This window comes from Siphateles boraxobius, unplaced genomic scaffold (assembly GCF_051911475.1).
Source record: "Siphateles boraxobius isolate OS27281-9 unplaced genomic scaffold, OSU_SipBor_1 9, whole genome shotgun sequence".
Taxonomy (NCBI): Eukaryota; Metazoa; Chordata; class Actinopteri; order Cypriniformes; family Leuciscidae; genus Siphateles; species Siphateles boraxobius.
The window spans coordinates 15,698,175-15,715,731 of record NW_027509219.1 but is presented as its reverse complement, the minus strand read 5'-3'; the positions used below and the strand labels follow the sequence as shown (position 1 = coordinate 15,715,731).

The 17,557-nt window shown below is 34.7% G+C and overlaps 1 protein-coding gene across 1 annotated transcript; it reads left to right on the top strand.

The window, feature by feature from the left end:
* The first annotated feature begins 9,619 nt into the window (after positions 1-9,619).
* LOC143732101 (uncharacterized) lies at positions 9,620-16,850 on the top strand. The gene is made up of 3 exons (XM_077222794.1): positions 9,620-9,689; positions 10,288-10,411; positions 14,878-16,850. Exons 1-3 carry the CDS (start codon positions 9,675-9,677, stop codon positions 16,020-16,022), a joined length of 1,284 nt encoding a protein of 427 aa, XP_077078909.1. The 5' UTR covers positions 9,620-9,674; the 3' UTR covers positions 16,023-16,850.
* Positions 16,851-17,557: the final 707 nt, after the last annotated feature.

Genomic DNA, 17,557 nt, shown 5'->3' with positions numbered 1-17,557 from the left:
CAAAGACATGAATAAACTAGTAAATGATTTCAATAATTTATTTGTAAATGTTGGCCCTGAGTTAGCAGCCAAAATTCCTAACCAAGAACTGGAGCTGAACTCTGAAAGAAACAATTGTACTATTTTCCTTTCTTCTGTCAGTGAGTGTGAATTAATGAATATTGTGCAAAAATCAAAAAACAAGTTATCTACAGACTGTCACTCAATTGATATGGTATTAATAAAAAAGATCATTAAAAGTATCATAAAGCCTCTAACACATAGCCTATCTGTAACCTGTCGCTTAATAACACCTGTGTACCAAGAAAAATTAAAAGGTCATACCATTGTTTAAAAATGAGAATAGGAATCACTTCACTAATTACAGACCAATTTCACTCCTTCCCCAGTTTTCAAAAATCCTTGAAAATGTTTTTGATAATCGGTTAGAAAAATTTCATACATAAGTACAAGCTAATTAATGAATGACAATAAGGGTTCAGACCCAATAAATCCACTTCAATGGCCATAATTGATGCTACAGAAGAAATATCAAAGGCTTTAACAAATAATAATAATGCAATAGGAATTTTTATTGATCTCAAAAAAGCTTTTGACACCATCAACCATGATATATTACTTAAGAAATTAAAACGATATGGAATACGGGGGGTGGCTGGGAAATGGGTGAAAAGTTATTTGAGCGACAGAGTACAGTATGTCCAAATGGGTGAGCTTTCTTCTGGATGTCTTCACATTGCTTGTGGTGTCCCCCAGGGATCAGTATTGGGCCCCAAATTATTTAATTTGTATATTAATGATATTTTTCTCAATTGGTTAAATGTGTATTGTATGCTGATGATACAAACATTTTCTATAGTAATGATAGTTTGGAGGTACTGATTAGCGTTATAAACAATGAACTAAGTAAATTTAAAAAATGGATGGAAAGTAATAAATTATCCTTAAATCTAGATAAATCTAAAGTGATGTTTTTTGGAAAGTATCAAGCTGACTCACAGAACCGGCTTGAGATAGGAGTACACATTAGAATTGTTCAGGATATAAAAATTTTAGGTGTAACGATAGACCATAAGTTAAGTTGGAATGCCCACATCGGACATATTACTACTAAAGTCTCCAAAAGCCTTGCTATAATTAGCAGAGTTAATCATTTCCTTGATTATAATGCACTTCATACATTGTATTGTTCTTTAATACAGCCATATCTAACCTACTGTGTAGAGGTATGGGCCAATAATTACAAAAATGTAATACAGTCACTTTTTTGCTACAGAAAAGAGCTGTAAGAATTATACACAAGGCCGCCTATTTTGAGCCTATTCTCTTTCTCAAATCAAAGTTATTAAAAATGCAGGATCTTGTAAAATTATATAACAGTTCATGTTCAAAGCGTATCATTATTTATTACCTGTGAACACGTTTTCTCATAAAGAACAGTCGTACAGTTTAAGAGGATTTGGAAACTTTGTGGTCCCATTGGTGGGTTCCATCAGGAGGAGTTTTTCTATGTCTGTTTGTGGGGTTACGTTGTGGAATAATCTGGGGCCGGAATTAAAGCAATGTCAAGGCATTCACAATTTCAAACGTCTTTATAAACAAAAGGTCTGGTCCCATTACAATGGTAATGAGGTTTGATTGTATTCATGTTGTGTGGAGTGTTGCATTAGTTGTTATTTACCTTTGTTGTATTCCATCTGCCATTGTTAGTTGCTGTGTGTTATTGTTATGTACTCTTGTGGTATTCCGTCTAACATTTTTGGTATTTGATAATCATTGCTATCTGAGGTTATATTTGTATATTATGAATATGTATAGTATGTATGTGTGGTTTTGCACTTGTGCAACTATAATACTGTTTCTCAAAGAGGTAGTACTATTATTGCTATTATTTATTTTTATACATATATATTTTTTTCTTCTCTTTGAGATTATTGAAGAAGGAAGCAGCTATTTTGTTTGTATAAATTCTTTGACAGACTAGGGTGAGGTTCAATAAGTTTTACTTCTCGCCACTCCATTTCAAGCATAAGTGTATAAGTTATTATTATTATTATTATTATTATTATTATTGTATCTTTTCTGTTGTTACACTATTTGCTTGAAATAAATAAATAAATAAATAATAACTTATTTGAAAAATAAGTCTCCAGGTATAACTGCTGAATTTTATAACATGTAGGAAGACCGTAGTTCCTTTTTTTTTCAACGTTTTTATTAAGAGCCTTGATAGAGCTTTGCTTCCTCCAACCCTGATGTGTCAAGGACTTATCACTCTAATTTCAAAACCAAATAAAGATCCCATTTTAATTCATAGTTGGCTGCCAACTACGTTGCTAAACAATGTTTATAAAATTATTTTTGGTTTTATAAAAAACGACTGAAATGTGTGTAAGACTGGAAAAACTGGAAGGACTTTAAGAGAGGGCCACTCTTCTGAGAAATCAAAGGAAATTAACATTTGAACTCCCCCTCATGCACTATTGAGACGAGGGTCTCACCTCCCTCATCCTAATCTACATTTCTCTCCCCCATTCTTGATCCTGGCAGAGATCTCCCAAACTCACACAAGAATCTAAATGGTTTAATGTGAATGATTATCATCGAGTCTTATACATGTTTGGTATTATTTGAAATGTCTCAGTGCGACTGGTACAAATGTCTCATTCCCAAAGAAGTAAACCAAAAGGTAATAAAGTTCTTAGGAAGTTTAGAAATATATTCCACTGTGGAGGGTGTGTCTTTGTTAACACCTTCTGACCATTTGACTGAATGCTAATTTTTCACTGCTAGCAAATGGTGACTTACAGGTAAATTTCCACTGTGGATGATGTTTAGATTTGAAATGAGGTCTGGGTATATAATGAAACGCAGGGAGAGCTCGGGGCTCTTTTCTGTATCCAGATCAGCCCGTGAGGTCAAGAGCCGAGTCTCTCTGCCTCACGTAGGCTATTTCTTGTCGGGTATTTTCCTCTTTATTCTAGACCATTTGATGTTTTGCATTGATTACCTTTGAATTGATTATGGAATTGTAATGATACATTTACCTGACATATTAAATTGTGATATTTGATTATTCTAATTGACTTTGACATTATTTTCATTCAAGAGTTTAAAAGAGTAAAACATTCGCTCACATTTAATGATGCACAGGTATCATTAAAGCCTTTTTTCATTTATGGAGTCAGATGAAATAACGAGTTAATACATATAAGAAAATGTATTGTATTTAATCAAAAATCCCTTAGAGAAAAGACGGAACCCGCGTGAGACCTTCACCGCTAATTCGAATACCACCATTGGATCGAGTTAGAAGGCCTTACATGTGTTTTAAACAATCTGATTTGTTTAAAAAATGAAAAAAGGCGCATCTTCAATAATATATGTTTGGTTTTGGATATTTTACATAGATCTCTAATGATTGTTTTATCTTCTTTTTGGACTATTATAAAGCTTTCGAGTCCTTAGGAAAGCCCTTTAAAAGGAGTCCAAAGTCAGTTAGCCGATGACACTTGTTTCTGAAGGATGTCTCTCGAGTAGCTATTGCATTGGGAACTCTTAAGCCCTTTTCCAAAACCTCAGGTATTTATCTTAATATAAATTAATGCGAGCTGCGTCCAGTTGGCAACTGTTTTGAGTCCTCAATTTGTAACATTTATGTAAGAAAGCGCCTTTTTGGGTGATGCTTTTTGCCCCTAGTTTTTGGTGAAAGAGTACTCAAATACCCTATTTACTAAATTTTTGGTGAAACATTTTTACACTTAAAAATATAATTAAATTTTAACGCAATGAAATCGATTACATTATACCATATATTCTGAGCAAAGTAAAAAAATAAGTAGATCTGAGTAACTGTATTTGGTACATTAACAAATAAAAGTTAAACCCCAATATTTATGAGTAATAGGCTACTAATTGTTTTATTTATGAGTAATATTAACTTTTAATTTCCTGTAAATCTTTGTAAAATACTCCACACAAACACAGGTAACGTTAAACATGTCATCAACCTTTATTGTCCATGAGTACAGCCATAGACATAATAAATATGCCTAGATGCCCTATTGGCCACTGGATTGTACGTCAACGGCGCCGCCATATTGCAGAGGGCAACTTTCCCATACCTCTCATAATGGGAATTGAGAAAAATGCCTGCTTCGTGTGATGCTTGGGGCTGTACAAATCGCCGCACAATTGAAAACAGGTCTCTGGGAATTATCTTTCACAAGCAAGACTGGACATTTGTTTCTGGTTGTATTTGGTAATTATATAATAAGTAATAGTATAATTAGTAATAGTAGCGTTAGTTGGCCATGCACTGGAGTCAGTCAGAGTAAAATAGTTTGCGATGTCACTAGTTAACTTAGCTGTGAAAGTTAAAACATCAGTTGACATGGTTTATATTATAGTTTTAGCTTATATTATATTTTATATTATAAAGTAAATTTCCTGAAATCTAAATATTCATCTATATTTTCTTAAAACCGACTTTTATGACAAGTACTCGTTTCGGGTTGGTACAGTTACTATTTAATTTACAATTTTTATTACATTGTATTTGCTGTTATTATTATTATTATTATTATTATTATTATTATTATTATTATTATTATTATTATTATTATTATTAGTGTGCTGTGTTTTAATGGAGTAAACTTAGTAAATTTCTTAAGAATGTGTTAAATATATTAAATATTTGAATTAAGTAATTGTAATTTGTGGTTCTTGAAACAGATCAGTTTAATTCTCAATTTAAAAAAAATATTTTGATTGGAAATTTCATTAAAAATAAATAATTGGTTAGTCAAATACTAAATTCTTTTAATGAAAAAAATAATATAACTACATTTTTTAGACAAAATTAACTCTTTGATTTGTAGTCAGTTATTTTGGTAGGCCTATGTTAAACAAGTAAAGGATATTCTGAGATTTTATTAAGTTAATTATTACTGTGATATTTATCAAACCACTGAATTATTATTATTATTATTATTATTATAAAAATATTTTTAGAGTGATCATTTGTTGCTGAGAGATCTGTCACTCAAGGAAAGAGTTCTTCTCACTAAACCAGAAGGTTCAGCTCAGTTCAGTGACTGTTCAGTCACTCTATGTTGATAAACACATGTAAATTAATTGACAGAATACGTGAATTTGAATGAAAAAACAAAGTTCACTACTAAGAAATCAGTAATATTAAATTCATATGATAGAGGTGGTCTAAATTTGATAGACTTTAGCTCTCTGAACAATGCTTTTAAAATAAACTGGCTTAGACAATTTGGTGTTTGGAATATAATGCCTCTGTATATTTTCTCTCATTTAGGTGGCAAATCATTTCTTTTATTGTGCAATTATAAAATTGGAAAACTTCAAATTAAACTCTCTAAATTCTATCAACAAGCACTTGCTGCTTGGAGTCATAAAATTAAGTATTAATGCTTATTCAACAATATATAGATATGCTCTCGGTTGTTTTCTTTCTTTCTTTTTTTTGTTGTTGTAATTTCTATTGTATTGTGAAACATGTATGTTCTTCTTATGTAAATGGAAGTTAATCTTGTACATGCTTTTTGTTGATAATAAAGCATTAAAAAATTAGCATTTTCTTGGATGTAATTTGTTATTATATATTACTTTCAAATTGAAACCTTTTCCATCAATAGACTGACGCATAGGGCATGTAAATTTGTGCCAGAAACCAAGGGAAGATCATTTTATCAGTTTGACTGAAAATCCAGCTCATGCATTAAAAAAATGCTACCTGAAGAAGCGTTATGTAATCTAATGTGTGACATGCCAAAGTTCAGATTTATCTTTTGAAGGACTGAATTCAGAATAGCAGAATTATATGCTTAAGGAATTGCAGAAATAGTAATAGTAAAACATTTCACGCTTTAACAAATTTCGATAAGAGAATGCAGAGTCCCAGCATGTTTTAAAGCAATATTCCAGTGCCAGAAAAGCCAAATGTATATATATATACAGTATATTTTACTAGTGGGTGCAGGACACTATAGTTCATTTATGTATATCCATGTGAGGATAGAAAAATAAAGTAAACTGTGACACATTATACCCAAAAATTCTAACATTTTAAAGTAAAATTTATTCAGACACTTTGACCTGACCATGTTTTGCTTACGTGTTTTTTTATTTAATTGCTAATGCATCTTTTATACACCACAGACTGAACAAAAATAAGCATTTCATTGGTAATTGGTTGACCTATTGGTTGCATTATCTTTTTGTGTACTTAAATTTAACAGCTGACAGCTATTCAACCTAATTCATTTGTGAGACAGAACAGAAGGATGGCCAAAACCAGTGAAATATCACCTGATTTCATAACTCTTGTCACTGTTCTTGTCATATTTTATTACCATTTTCTAAACTAGTGAATAAACTGATAATGTGAGAGATGTTGAAGGTGTCTGAATACATTTTGGTTTGTATATTGCTGGACAGACACAGTTTCATGAGTTCACTGTTGTGCTGATGTTAGATGATGTATTATGACTCAATATTATGATATGACCGCATGCACTCAACATAATTCAAATGATGGCAATGATGCTGGTGATATATTCAGTGATATTAATGACATCATGAAAGATCTTTATTTTAAAGACCACCAAAATCGCACAGGTAAGTTCAAACCTAAAATTTGGTACCGGCAATCAACTTTCTTTGTACATTTTTTGATCTGCCTCTTTTTGTTTAATGCCTAATTCTCTTTCCTTCTTTTTCTCTCTTTTTGCGGAATCTTGTGGTGCACATTGCTCTGCCCTGGTCAAGTTGTGAGCAAAACACTCAAATTGTCTAAAATCGCTGCTAAACAGCGCAATGAATGCAAGTGAATTCAATACCTGTCTGTAGTTATAAAGTGTACTAGTAGACCTAACACGTGTCACATTTGGACATAAATTAAACATTTAAACAGGCTTCTATAATGCATTAAACTTAAAAATATATAGGCCTATATAAAAATTGACCCAGTTATTAAACTTACCAGCAAAGTCAATTTTATTTACTTTTATCAAAAGTCTCTGTGCCTACAATGTGTTTTCAGATCAAGGCATACATTGTTGTTCGGTGCATTTTTTTTTTTATCCAATTTTGCAAATGAGATAAAACTGGATCTTTGGATTGGCAGGCATCTGAACCGATCCAATGACAGCTGCAGTCTGCAAAAGTGAAAGTAAAAAGTAACAAAAGAAAGAGCAGATAAAACAGGCAATAACATGTCGTATTTAAGAGAAAGAAAATTCCCTGCTGAGAATGCGCCATGAACTTTGAGGGGCTGCTTTCTAGCCTAACAATGGATGATATAGATCGAAAAACATTGTAGAAGTACACAACACCTGTTTTGAATAAATTGAGAGAATTCTCATGCTTCTGTATTTGTCATTCTTGACAGTCGTCAATGCAGGTAAATTGATTTACAGGTGTTCTGTTTTTATTTAATTTAAAAAGGTCAATTTGACCATGATATTAAACACTGTTGAAACAACGGAGGGCAGAAAAAGTTTCCATACACTGCCATCAGAAATGAGTGACGTTGAGTGTACACTGTAAAAATGTACTCAATTCATTTTATATATATATATAAAATGATATATTGTACAATATATCATTTTAACAACAAAATAAACAACAAAATACAATATATATATTGTATATATATATATACAATTTTGCACGGTCTTAGTTTTACTTCCAAAAGTTGAAATAACTTTTTTATTTCTTTTTCTCAGAAAATGCTGAACCCTGATTGCCGCTGAGTGAGCAAACGGGACTTGGTGAGCTCACGTCGGCCCAGATCCTGCATGCCTCACTCTCCCCACAGCGCGAGGATTCCCCTGTGCTTTGCACTAGCAAAGATCAGTGTCCCTCTTCCAGTGCAAGTGGCTTGGTCTCATTTGGAGGGTCTGAGGAAGATGACAGCAATGAACCTATGTCCCTGGCTGCTTTAGATTTAGAGGAGTGTGGAGGCCAAGCTAATCTGAGTCCTCTCCAAGGCAGTGGGGTTCGAGCCCTTTTTTCCCTAGAGTTGCATGATGAGCTGACAAAGTCGTAGCCCCTAAACAATCTCTCTCAAGACATCTCAGTCCTGAGCCAGTCATTACCGCTGCCCTCACGTGTGGCCCATCCACCTCAGTTCTACCTCCAGATCATGGAGCCAGGTGATTCTTTGTCTGCCCCTCTTCCTCCTCCATTGGGGGGTTCGAGGTGAGGGTTTGCCTTGTGATGCTGTCTGCAGGCCTGCAGAGGGTATGTCCAATCCACCTCTTTAGAGGATGTCATCTTCCACTGGTTGCTGTTTCATTAGTTGCCACAGTTCTTCGTTGCTGAAGAACTTTCTTGTCTGGCCAGCCTCTTCGGAGGCAGGTGTTGATGAAAACCTGGATTCTCTTCATGTTAGTGGTGTTGGTTCTCCAGGTCTCAGCTTCATACAGCAAGACAGGCTTTACAATGATGTTGAAGACTCTGGTCTTGGTGTTGATGCTGATCGCCAGACGTTCTTCAGTTGGAGAAAAGCTGCTCTCGCCTTCTCACATTCTTCATCTGTCCCCCTTGCCTGTCAATTATTTTGCCTTGCTCTTCTCTCTATTGGTGTTAAAGGTTGTATCAGTGATTTCAGGCCCAAAAATAAATGTCTAATCTTTCCTAACGATCCGCTAGCTGCCCGCCACATAAGCATGCCGTCCAAAAACCGCGTCTCTGTAGGCAGCCCACAGAGACGCGGTTTTTGGACGGCATGCTTATGGGGCGGGCAGCTAGCGGATCGTTAGGAAAGATTAGACATTTATTTTTGGGCCAGAAATCACTGATACAACCTTTAAGGCCCAGGCTTGCTGAGATATCTGCAACGATGCTGGTCTTTTCCTGCATCTATTGTTGGGTGTGTGAGAGAACTAAGACAAGTAATTTCCCTCGGCGGCCATCTTTGAAACACCTCTCATGCAGCTATTTCAGTCATGCAAGTATATCACCTATCTCTTTCAATTTAAAAAAAACTCTTTAAAATCACCTATCTCTTTTACCTTTGCACAATGTGTAAGTAACATACATTTCTCAGAATATTATTTTTTTGTCATACTTCTGGTGTTTTGCTTATTTTTTGTCACATATTTTATTTTATTTTATTCCTTACCATTCTGTTTACTTAATTGTTGTTCCTAATCTGTAAAGTCTGTCAATGTAATGATTGTATTGCCTCCACAAATAAAATAATGTAAAGGTATGATCAGCTATGCCAGGTCAGTGTGTCTTATCGAGTTCTCCCTGCCTGTTTCTGGACGCATTTTGTGATTAAATTGAATTGATTAAATTGGCACACATTTATTATTTATTTTGATTAAATTGAACAGGAAATCGACCACCTGTTTGAATAAAATAGAGTGGAATAAGACTAACCAATATCATTTTGTGTATTCAAACACTGAACAGTTCTATCATTCTCTGTAAATGGCTATTTAAATGTCTGTTTCATTTTTATATCTCGTCTTTATAAGAACTTTATATGTTTTGCTTAAAGAATTTAATTAATAAATTTGTAAAAATGCAGCCTTACGTTTAAGAAGCAACATATGAACTTTTATTTTGTTTTTTGTGTAACGACGTCATAAAGACTGCGCCGCTCTTATCTGTCTCAACCTTTTTTACAGTCTATGGTCTCAGCAAAGGTTTGTGTTTCTGTACGATTATGTGTTTAAGGTGTTATAATCGATTTATTTTAAGTAACATGAAATGAATCAATTACTTATTATGTTTAGTGATGGCTCGTGTACTTTGTGAAATTATTATTATTATTTGAATTACTGTGGGCTGTACCATTAGCACGAGAGTGTGAGTTGGGGAAATGATAGCCACGCCACGTGCTAAATTTACTGCATAGATTTTTAGAAATAGTTAAACACAATGACGGCAACATTCTTGACACGAAGTGCCATATTTTTTCTTGTTAATAATTGCAATTATTAAATTTATACCCCAAAATGAAAATACTGGCATACTCACCCCCATGTCGCTCCAAATATATATAGGCCTAAACATAAAAATACATAAAATATATTTTACATTAGTATTAGTATGGTTTGAAAATTGTTCCGTTGACCCTGTTGGTATGGCTCATAAATGGTTCATAAATTATGAGTGTTATTTGCCTGTAAGTAAAGTATATTCATATTTGAGTAACATTGGGTTTTGATATAGGCTAACGTTACATTAATTTCTATTAATTGTTTTTCTCATACTTAACATGGCAAAATGTCCAAAACACAGGAAAAACTCCTGCTGAAACAACTGAGATCACATATAAAGATGGCGTTTGTTAAAGAGGAGACTGAAGACATGAGAATTTCAGAACCATTCAGAGTGAAACGTGAAGATGTTGAGAAACAAACAGGTTGGTTCTCAAATGTGAACTGTTATTTGTTTATTATTAAATTGTTGACATCTAAACAAATGAATGATAATTTTGAAAAATGTTAGACATGCTGTGAATAATCTAGTCATATCAGTGCCACAATTATAGCTGATTATAAAATATAAAAAAGCAGAATAAAACCCACTGTCATAATCACCACAGACTGAAATGCGGGGTTAAATCCAGATGTATGAGCTATACATCAATTTAAAAGATGTCATGTTCTTATGATACCAAAATTCAAGTACTCTGCAATACTAGTAAAATTTCACAGTTCTCAGTACCAGTTTCGGTATATAGCAGAAAAAAAACTATTAAATTGTTTAATTATTATATTTAAGACTACTATTTAAAGGGGCATTCGGCAACTCAGGAATTTTGTCGCTGATTTTCACTTTTGTTGTCGCATGTTTTCTCAACGAGCTCCCCCTACAGCTGTCGTATGTATTTATATATAGTCGTATATAGTCGTATATATTTCACAACAATGTCGTAAAAAAAACTCACTTGCGCCAACCTCCTCCCCCTTTCTAACGCTGCTCAATTGCATTTGTTATTATCGGAGCCGGCCAACTTTATCGTGTGGAGCTATGTCTACCGAGGTGGGTAAAACATCACACACATTGAGGGCGCCGTGTACGTTTATGTTGAATTGCCGTAAAGCTCGTTCTCGCTTCTCACAAGACTTCCTATTTCCAACTTACTGGGACATTAATCCCCATGTTGCAAGGTTGGTTTTCCGCCTGGGAACGCTGGGGGGAGCGGGGAAAGTCACCATTCTCACCAGAACAGGTTATTAAACCATCCAAATGATTTATAAACGGTTTTATTAAGGTGAAATAGTTGCCGAATGCCCCTTTAATTTTAAAAACACTTGAGACGACTACAGCTTAGTGGTTTAACATTTAAAAAAGATTTTCATTATTTTAATATAGCAATAGCTATCATGCACACAATTTTTATTAACTTATTTTTTATTCATTTTGTAATTGCTGGCCTCCATGGAAGTTCAGTGAATGAGCCTCTTTGTGTGCTGTGGCTCATAGGCTGAGAAGACAACCATGGAACACATTTTTAATTTCTCCCTTATCTGACACATGCATTTCTGGTTTTAAAGTTTCTATTACCTATACTGATAAGTTAAGTCAGGGATGTTTGATAAGGGAATCAAACAAAATGTGTGTTGTTGGAGGTACTCGAGGGCCAAGGTTGAGACTTGCTGTTCTAAATTATGATAAAATACCTCTTTCAGGTTTTTAGACTTGCTAATTTTATAGTTTTATGTACCAGAACGTAATAAAAATAATCTGGTCGTTTTATCAGGTCTTAAAATTAGGTAAACAAAACCTCAGATGAACAACAACAAATTACATATTACAACAAGTCATTATTTATTTTAAGTCCCCCTGTGGTGAAAATCCAGCTTTTAATGTTGTTTATATGTTTATGTGGTGTTTTTAATATGCTTTAAGACAAACCATGTACAAATGCATTAGTCTACACCATATCACTGGTGTTTCTTACCAATCACATCAACGTATGGATCTCTGAGCTGGTGTGATTGTGTGGAGATGTGGCTAATTTGCATATTCACAGAACAGCGTACACTAATGAGGCAAGGGAGTAGAATTAAATTCAAGCTATTTTAAAGGGATAGTTCACCCAAAAATGTAAATTACCCCATGATTTACTCACCCTCAAGCCATCCTAAGTGTACATGACATTCTTCTTTCAGGCGAATACAATCGGAGTTATATTAAAAAATGTCCTGGCTCTTCCAAGCTTTATAATGGCCATTTATGTTTTGGTCCATCCATGATAAAAATGCTCCACACGGCTCTGGGGGGTTAATAAAGGTCTTCTGAAGTAAAATGATGCATTGGTGTAAGAAAAATATCCATATTCAAAACTTTATCGACTAAAATAACTAGCTTTCGGCTGTATGCACCGATTTACGGCGAAAGAGTAAACCTTGACGCACAATGTAATGACGAACGCGGAAGCGCAGATGATAGAGCAAAACAAAACACCAGTTACGAATTGGAAGTCTAAAACGACAATTTTTAAAGAGAAATGTCGGAGGAGCTTGAGTTTGTTGCCCTGTTTGTTTGGACTGTGAGAGGCGTCAAAGCTTACGCTACTCCTACATCAGGGGTGCCCAACCCTGCTCCTGCCGATCGACTGTCCTGCACAGTTCATCTCCAACCCTAATCAAACACACCCGAAGCAACCAATCAAGGTCTTCAGGATCTGAAGCAACCAATTAAGGTCTTCAGGATCACTTGAAAATTAAAGGCAGGTGTGTTTAATTAGGGTTGGAGATAAACTGTGCAGGACAGTCGATCGGCAGGAGCAGGGTTGGGCACCCCTGTCCTACATCCTACGTCATTATTCTTTTGGCTTTAGTCGACTTGCGTACGGCCGTCTGCTGGAAGTTAGTTATTTTAGTCGATAAGTTTTAAATATGGATATTTTTCTAACATGAACGCATCACAGAAGGCCTTTATTAACCCCCCAGAGCCGCGTGGAGCACTTTTATAATGGATAGGTGCACTACTTTGATGGACTTCAAAACATAAATGGCTTTTCACTGCCATTATAAAGCTTGGAAGAGCAAGGTCTTTTTTCAATATAACTCCCAATTGTATTTGTCTAAAGAAGAACGGCATATACACCTAGGATGGCTTGAGGGTGAGTAATGCAGAGTGCACACTGCACGATTTTAAGTTGTCGGGTCACTGTTCTTTTCACACTGCACGGATATCTGGGGTAACATTCAGTTGCTGCTCTGTGCACATCACTATACGATGGATCGACAAGAGGTTTCACACTGCATGACTTTACAAAAGAAAGAATCACTGAACTTCAACTTCTGTCTGGTCTGCAAACACACAAGGAAACAACGCAAGATCGCGTGTGCGTGAGACTAAAATTGTTATTATAAATGATAGCCTGCAAGAAGCTTGCGATCCAAATTATCTGTGCACTGATTTGCAGCGAAAAGGAGAAAAAGAAAAACTGATTATGCAGGAGGAAATTGTTGGGGAGACGAGGAGAGCAAGGATTGTGTTTCTGCAAAGAGAGTTAATAATTTTGCAATGTGCTGCTGGTCAAGCAAATGTTTGTGCTTTGTTTCTGTTATAATTGATATAATTGTAAATATATCTATTCAAATACTGATATTGTGGTCTATAACTCCTCCCCAAACATCCCTCTGTCCTGTATCTTGCTCTCTCATTGGCTGTAGGTCATCTTCAATGTAGTTTTCAGTCAGAAGACTCCCACAGCAGGATTTTGAATCGCAGACAGATACAGATATTTGGCATGCTATCTGGCGACTCATTGGCAATTCTCTCAGATCGCATCTTTGATTATTCATACTCACCAAACCTGTCGGCGAGCGAAAATCTGGCTTAAATTTGTTCAGTGTGAACTCTGCATAAATCATGGTGTAATTATCATTTTTGGGTGAACTATTTGGTAAAAAAAAAATATTTTAAGGGATAAAATTAACTTTAACAAAAATAAAGCAAAAATGGAAAAACCATGGGTGACAATCTTAGTACGTCATATGATTCAACTGCTTGTAGACTAGAGCCACTTTTAGCAGCAATAAGTTTAAGTAATCATTTTCAGTATGACAGTATCAGTCTCTCACATTGTTCTTGAGGAAATTTGGCCCACTTCTCTTTATAACGTTGCTTCAGTTCAGTGGGGTTTGTGGGCATTGTTAAACATGTTAAATGAGGCCTGTAGAGTCTGGGATAGCTCTCTTAGGTGTTTTGCCATTTCTCTGAGCATTGCACGGTCTGCCCTTTGGTTGAATTTGCTGGGACGTACACTCCTGGGAAGATTGGTAACTCTTGAATGTTTTCTACTTGTGAATAATCTTCCTTACTGTAGAATGATGGACTTCAAATAATTTGGAAATGGCATTTTAACCCTTCCCAAATTGATGGCAGCAACAATTTCTTCTCTAATTCTCTATTGCTGATGTCTTTCCTTCTTGAAATTGTGTAAACACACACACCTGAATGGTCCAGACCAGTAAACAGACACCAAAACTTCTGCTTTTATAGAGGTGATCACACTTGCTGATGATCAGTTAATCAAAGGCATTTGATTAGCAGCGCCTGACTGCCACTAACCCTTATAATTCCTATGGAAGCAGTAAGGGTGTACTTAGTTTGTCAACCATGGCTTTTCCATTTTGGCCTAGTTCATGTTAAATAAATAATGACACAGTATTTTTGTTCATCTGAGTTATCTTTAGGTATTTACCTTATTTTAAGATCTGCCAAGGACCAAATTTTTTTTTTTATTGTCCTGATACATAATTAACAGAATTAATTTGGGTGTCCTTTCTTTTTCACATGACTGTAGCTGTTTGATGTATTTTGCTTTGTGCCATTAAACTGGGGTTAACTCTTTTTTTCACCTTTCAGACCTGATGCCGCTTAAAGAGGAGAGTCCAGAACTGAATGAAATGGTGGACAAAGTACAGTATGAGAAACATGATTTCATAACTGAAGATGAACTTTGCTCACAGACTGACAAGTCTTCCTCACAAAAAAGAGCTGAGAAGACGGGATCTAAAAGATCTTTTGCCTGCAAACAGTGTGGAAACCTTTTCTCTACAGCAGGAAACCTTAAAATCCATATGAGAAGTCATACTGGAGAGAAGCCTTACACATGTGATCAGTGTGGAAAGAGTTACACGCGAAGCAATACCTTAAAGGATCACATGATGGTTCACACTGGAGAAAGACCTTTCGAATGTGATCAGTGTGGAAAGAGTTACACGCGAAGCAAGACCTTAATGGTTCACATGAGGATTCACACTGGAGAAAGGCCTTACACGTGTGATCAGTGTGGAAAGTGTTTCATACGAAAAGACAACCTTAATTTACACATGAAAATTCACTCAAGAGAGAACCATTTTATATGCCATCAGTGTGGAAAGAGTTTCAAGGACATGGAACACCTTAACAGGCATGTGATAATTCACTCCGAAGAGAAGCCCTTCAAATGTCACCAATGTGGAAAGAGGTTCAAAATAAGTAAAAACATTAAGGCACACATGAGAAGTCACAGTGAAGAAAAGCCTTTCAAGTGCCAACAGTGTGGAAAGGGGTTCATGATAAATAAGGACCTCAAAAGACACATGAGAAGTCACACTGAGGAGAGACCTTTCAAGTGCCATCAATGTGGAAAGGGTTTAAAACATGAAGAATCCCTCGCTTACCACATGAAAATTCACACTGGAGAGAAGCCTTTCAGCTGCCATCATTGTGGAAAGAATTTCATACATAAAGGACAGCTTAATGTTCACATGAGAGTTCACACAAGAGGCAAACATTTAAAATGCAGGCAATGTGGGGAGCGTTTTACAGACAATAATCTTCTTAAAATGCATAGACGTGCTCACTTCAAGGAGAAGCCTTTCCCCTGTCCTCAGTGTGGAAGGAGATACAATCTTAAAGGACGCCTTAAGAATCACATGAGATCTCACAAGGGGGAGAAGCCTGTCACCTTGTTTCACCATGTGGAAAGTGGTTCATGCATAACGGATACCTTAATTGTCACATGAGAATTTATAAAAAGAGAACGATTTAAAAAATCAACTGTAGAAAGAATTTGACAGACAAAAAACAACAACAACTTGAAAGGCACATCAATAATCACAGAGGAGAGAAGTTTTTTTTATTTTTCAAAAATAAATTCTTTTGTGTTTAACAGAAGAAAGAAAGAAAACTCATACAGGTTCGGAACAACATGAGGGTGAGTAAATGATGACAGAATTAAAATTTTGGGAAATTAAAATTCTCTCATCCATTACTCACTCTCATGTCGTTCCAAATCCACAAGATGTTCGTTCAAATTTAAGAAATAAATGAAAATATTTTGAATGAAATCTGAGACCGTCAGAGTTTTGAATGAAAATACTTTCAAGGAAGGGACAGAAATCTCTCAAATGTCATTAAAAATATCTTAATTTCTGGAAAAAAAGACTATATGTATTCACTAATCACTGAATTTTCTTTCTTTTTTCACTATGAATTTTCTTTAACATTTTTTTTATTATTATTGTTATTTCTATGCATTTCTTTAAAGTACCAGGGTGATGTAAAACATTTGAATAATGATTTTGGTCAAGCTCGGGTAAATAAATTGAACCACTTATAAAAAATAAAAAAAGGAAGATCACTATGTTAGGGACAAATGAACATCAGTTTTAAATACTGAAGATTCTAATTTAGAGGCATTGTGTATATTATTGTAGACAACTTTTGCCACTTTGTCCATTTCAAAGCATACCAGTTAATACATTATCAGAATAAATATATTTATATGTGTGTATTAAATGTACTCACTTTCTGACAAATGCATAATTTTAAATAAATAATAATTAATTAAATAATTTTCTCTCATTCAATTTCTAAATCGTGACTTCAGAAATGATTAATGAATTATATTATTGTGTCGGAAAACTGAACTATAAAGCTTTACATGAACTGATAGTTTGTCTCTTAAATGTCTTTTTTATGATATCTGTCTGTGACTAAAGTGTATTTATATGTAACTAATTAGGTTGGATTTTTATTCATTTGTTTTTTTTAATTGCTTTACTCATATTAAACATGGGAACATTTCAAAACATACAGGAACAAGAAACTCCTGGTGAAACAACTGAGATTCACGTGACATACTGTTTTCAAGATGGCATTTATTAAAGAGGAGACTGGAGACATGAGAATTTCAGAACCAATCAGAGTGAAATATGAACATACTGGAACAAACAGGTTGGTCCTCAGATAGCAAACAGTCATTGAAACTATGTTAAATCAATGATCCGTTGTCAACATTAAGTCATTGAATCAACTTCGAACTCTGATGTTGATTCTACATCATTTTGCACTCTGTTTTAATATTGAAACAATGTTGAAATTTCAACTGAACTAAGGATCAACGTGATTTCAATGGAATTTCAATCGTTTTTAAATGTTAATTTTAAATGTAATGCCATAAATTAAATAACCTGCTTTATCTACAGCCAGGATGTTAAAAAGTAATGGGACATTTGAAATCTTGTATAGAACACACCACACAAATTCATTTTATTAG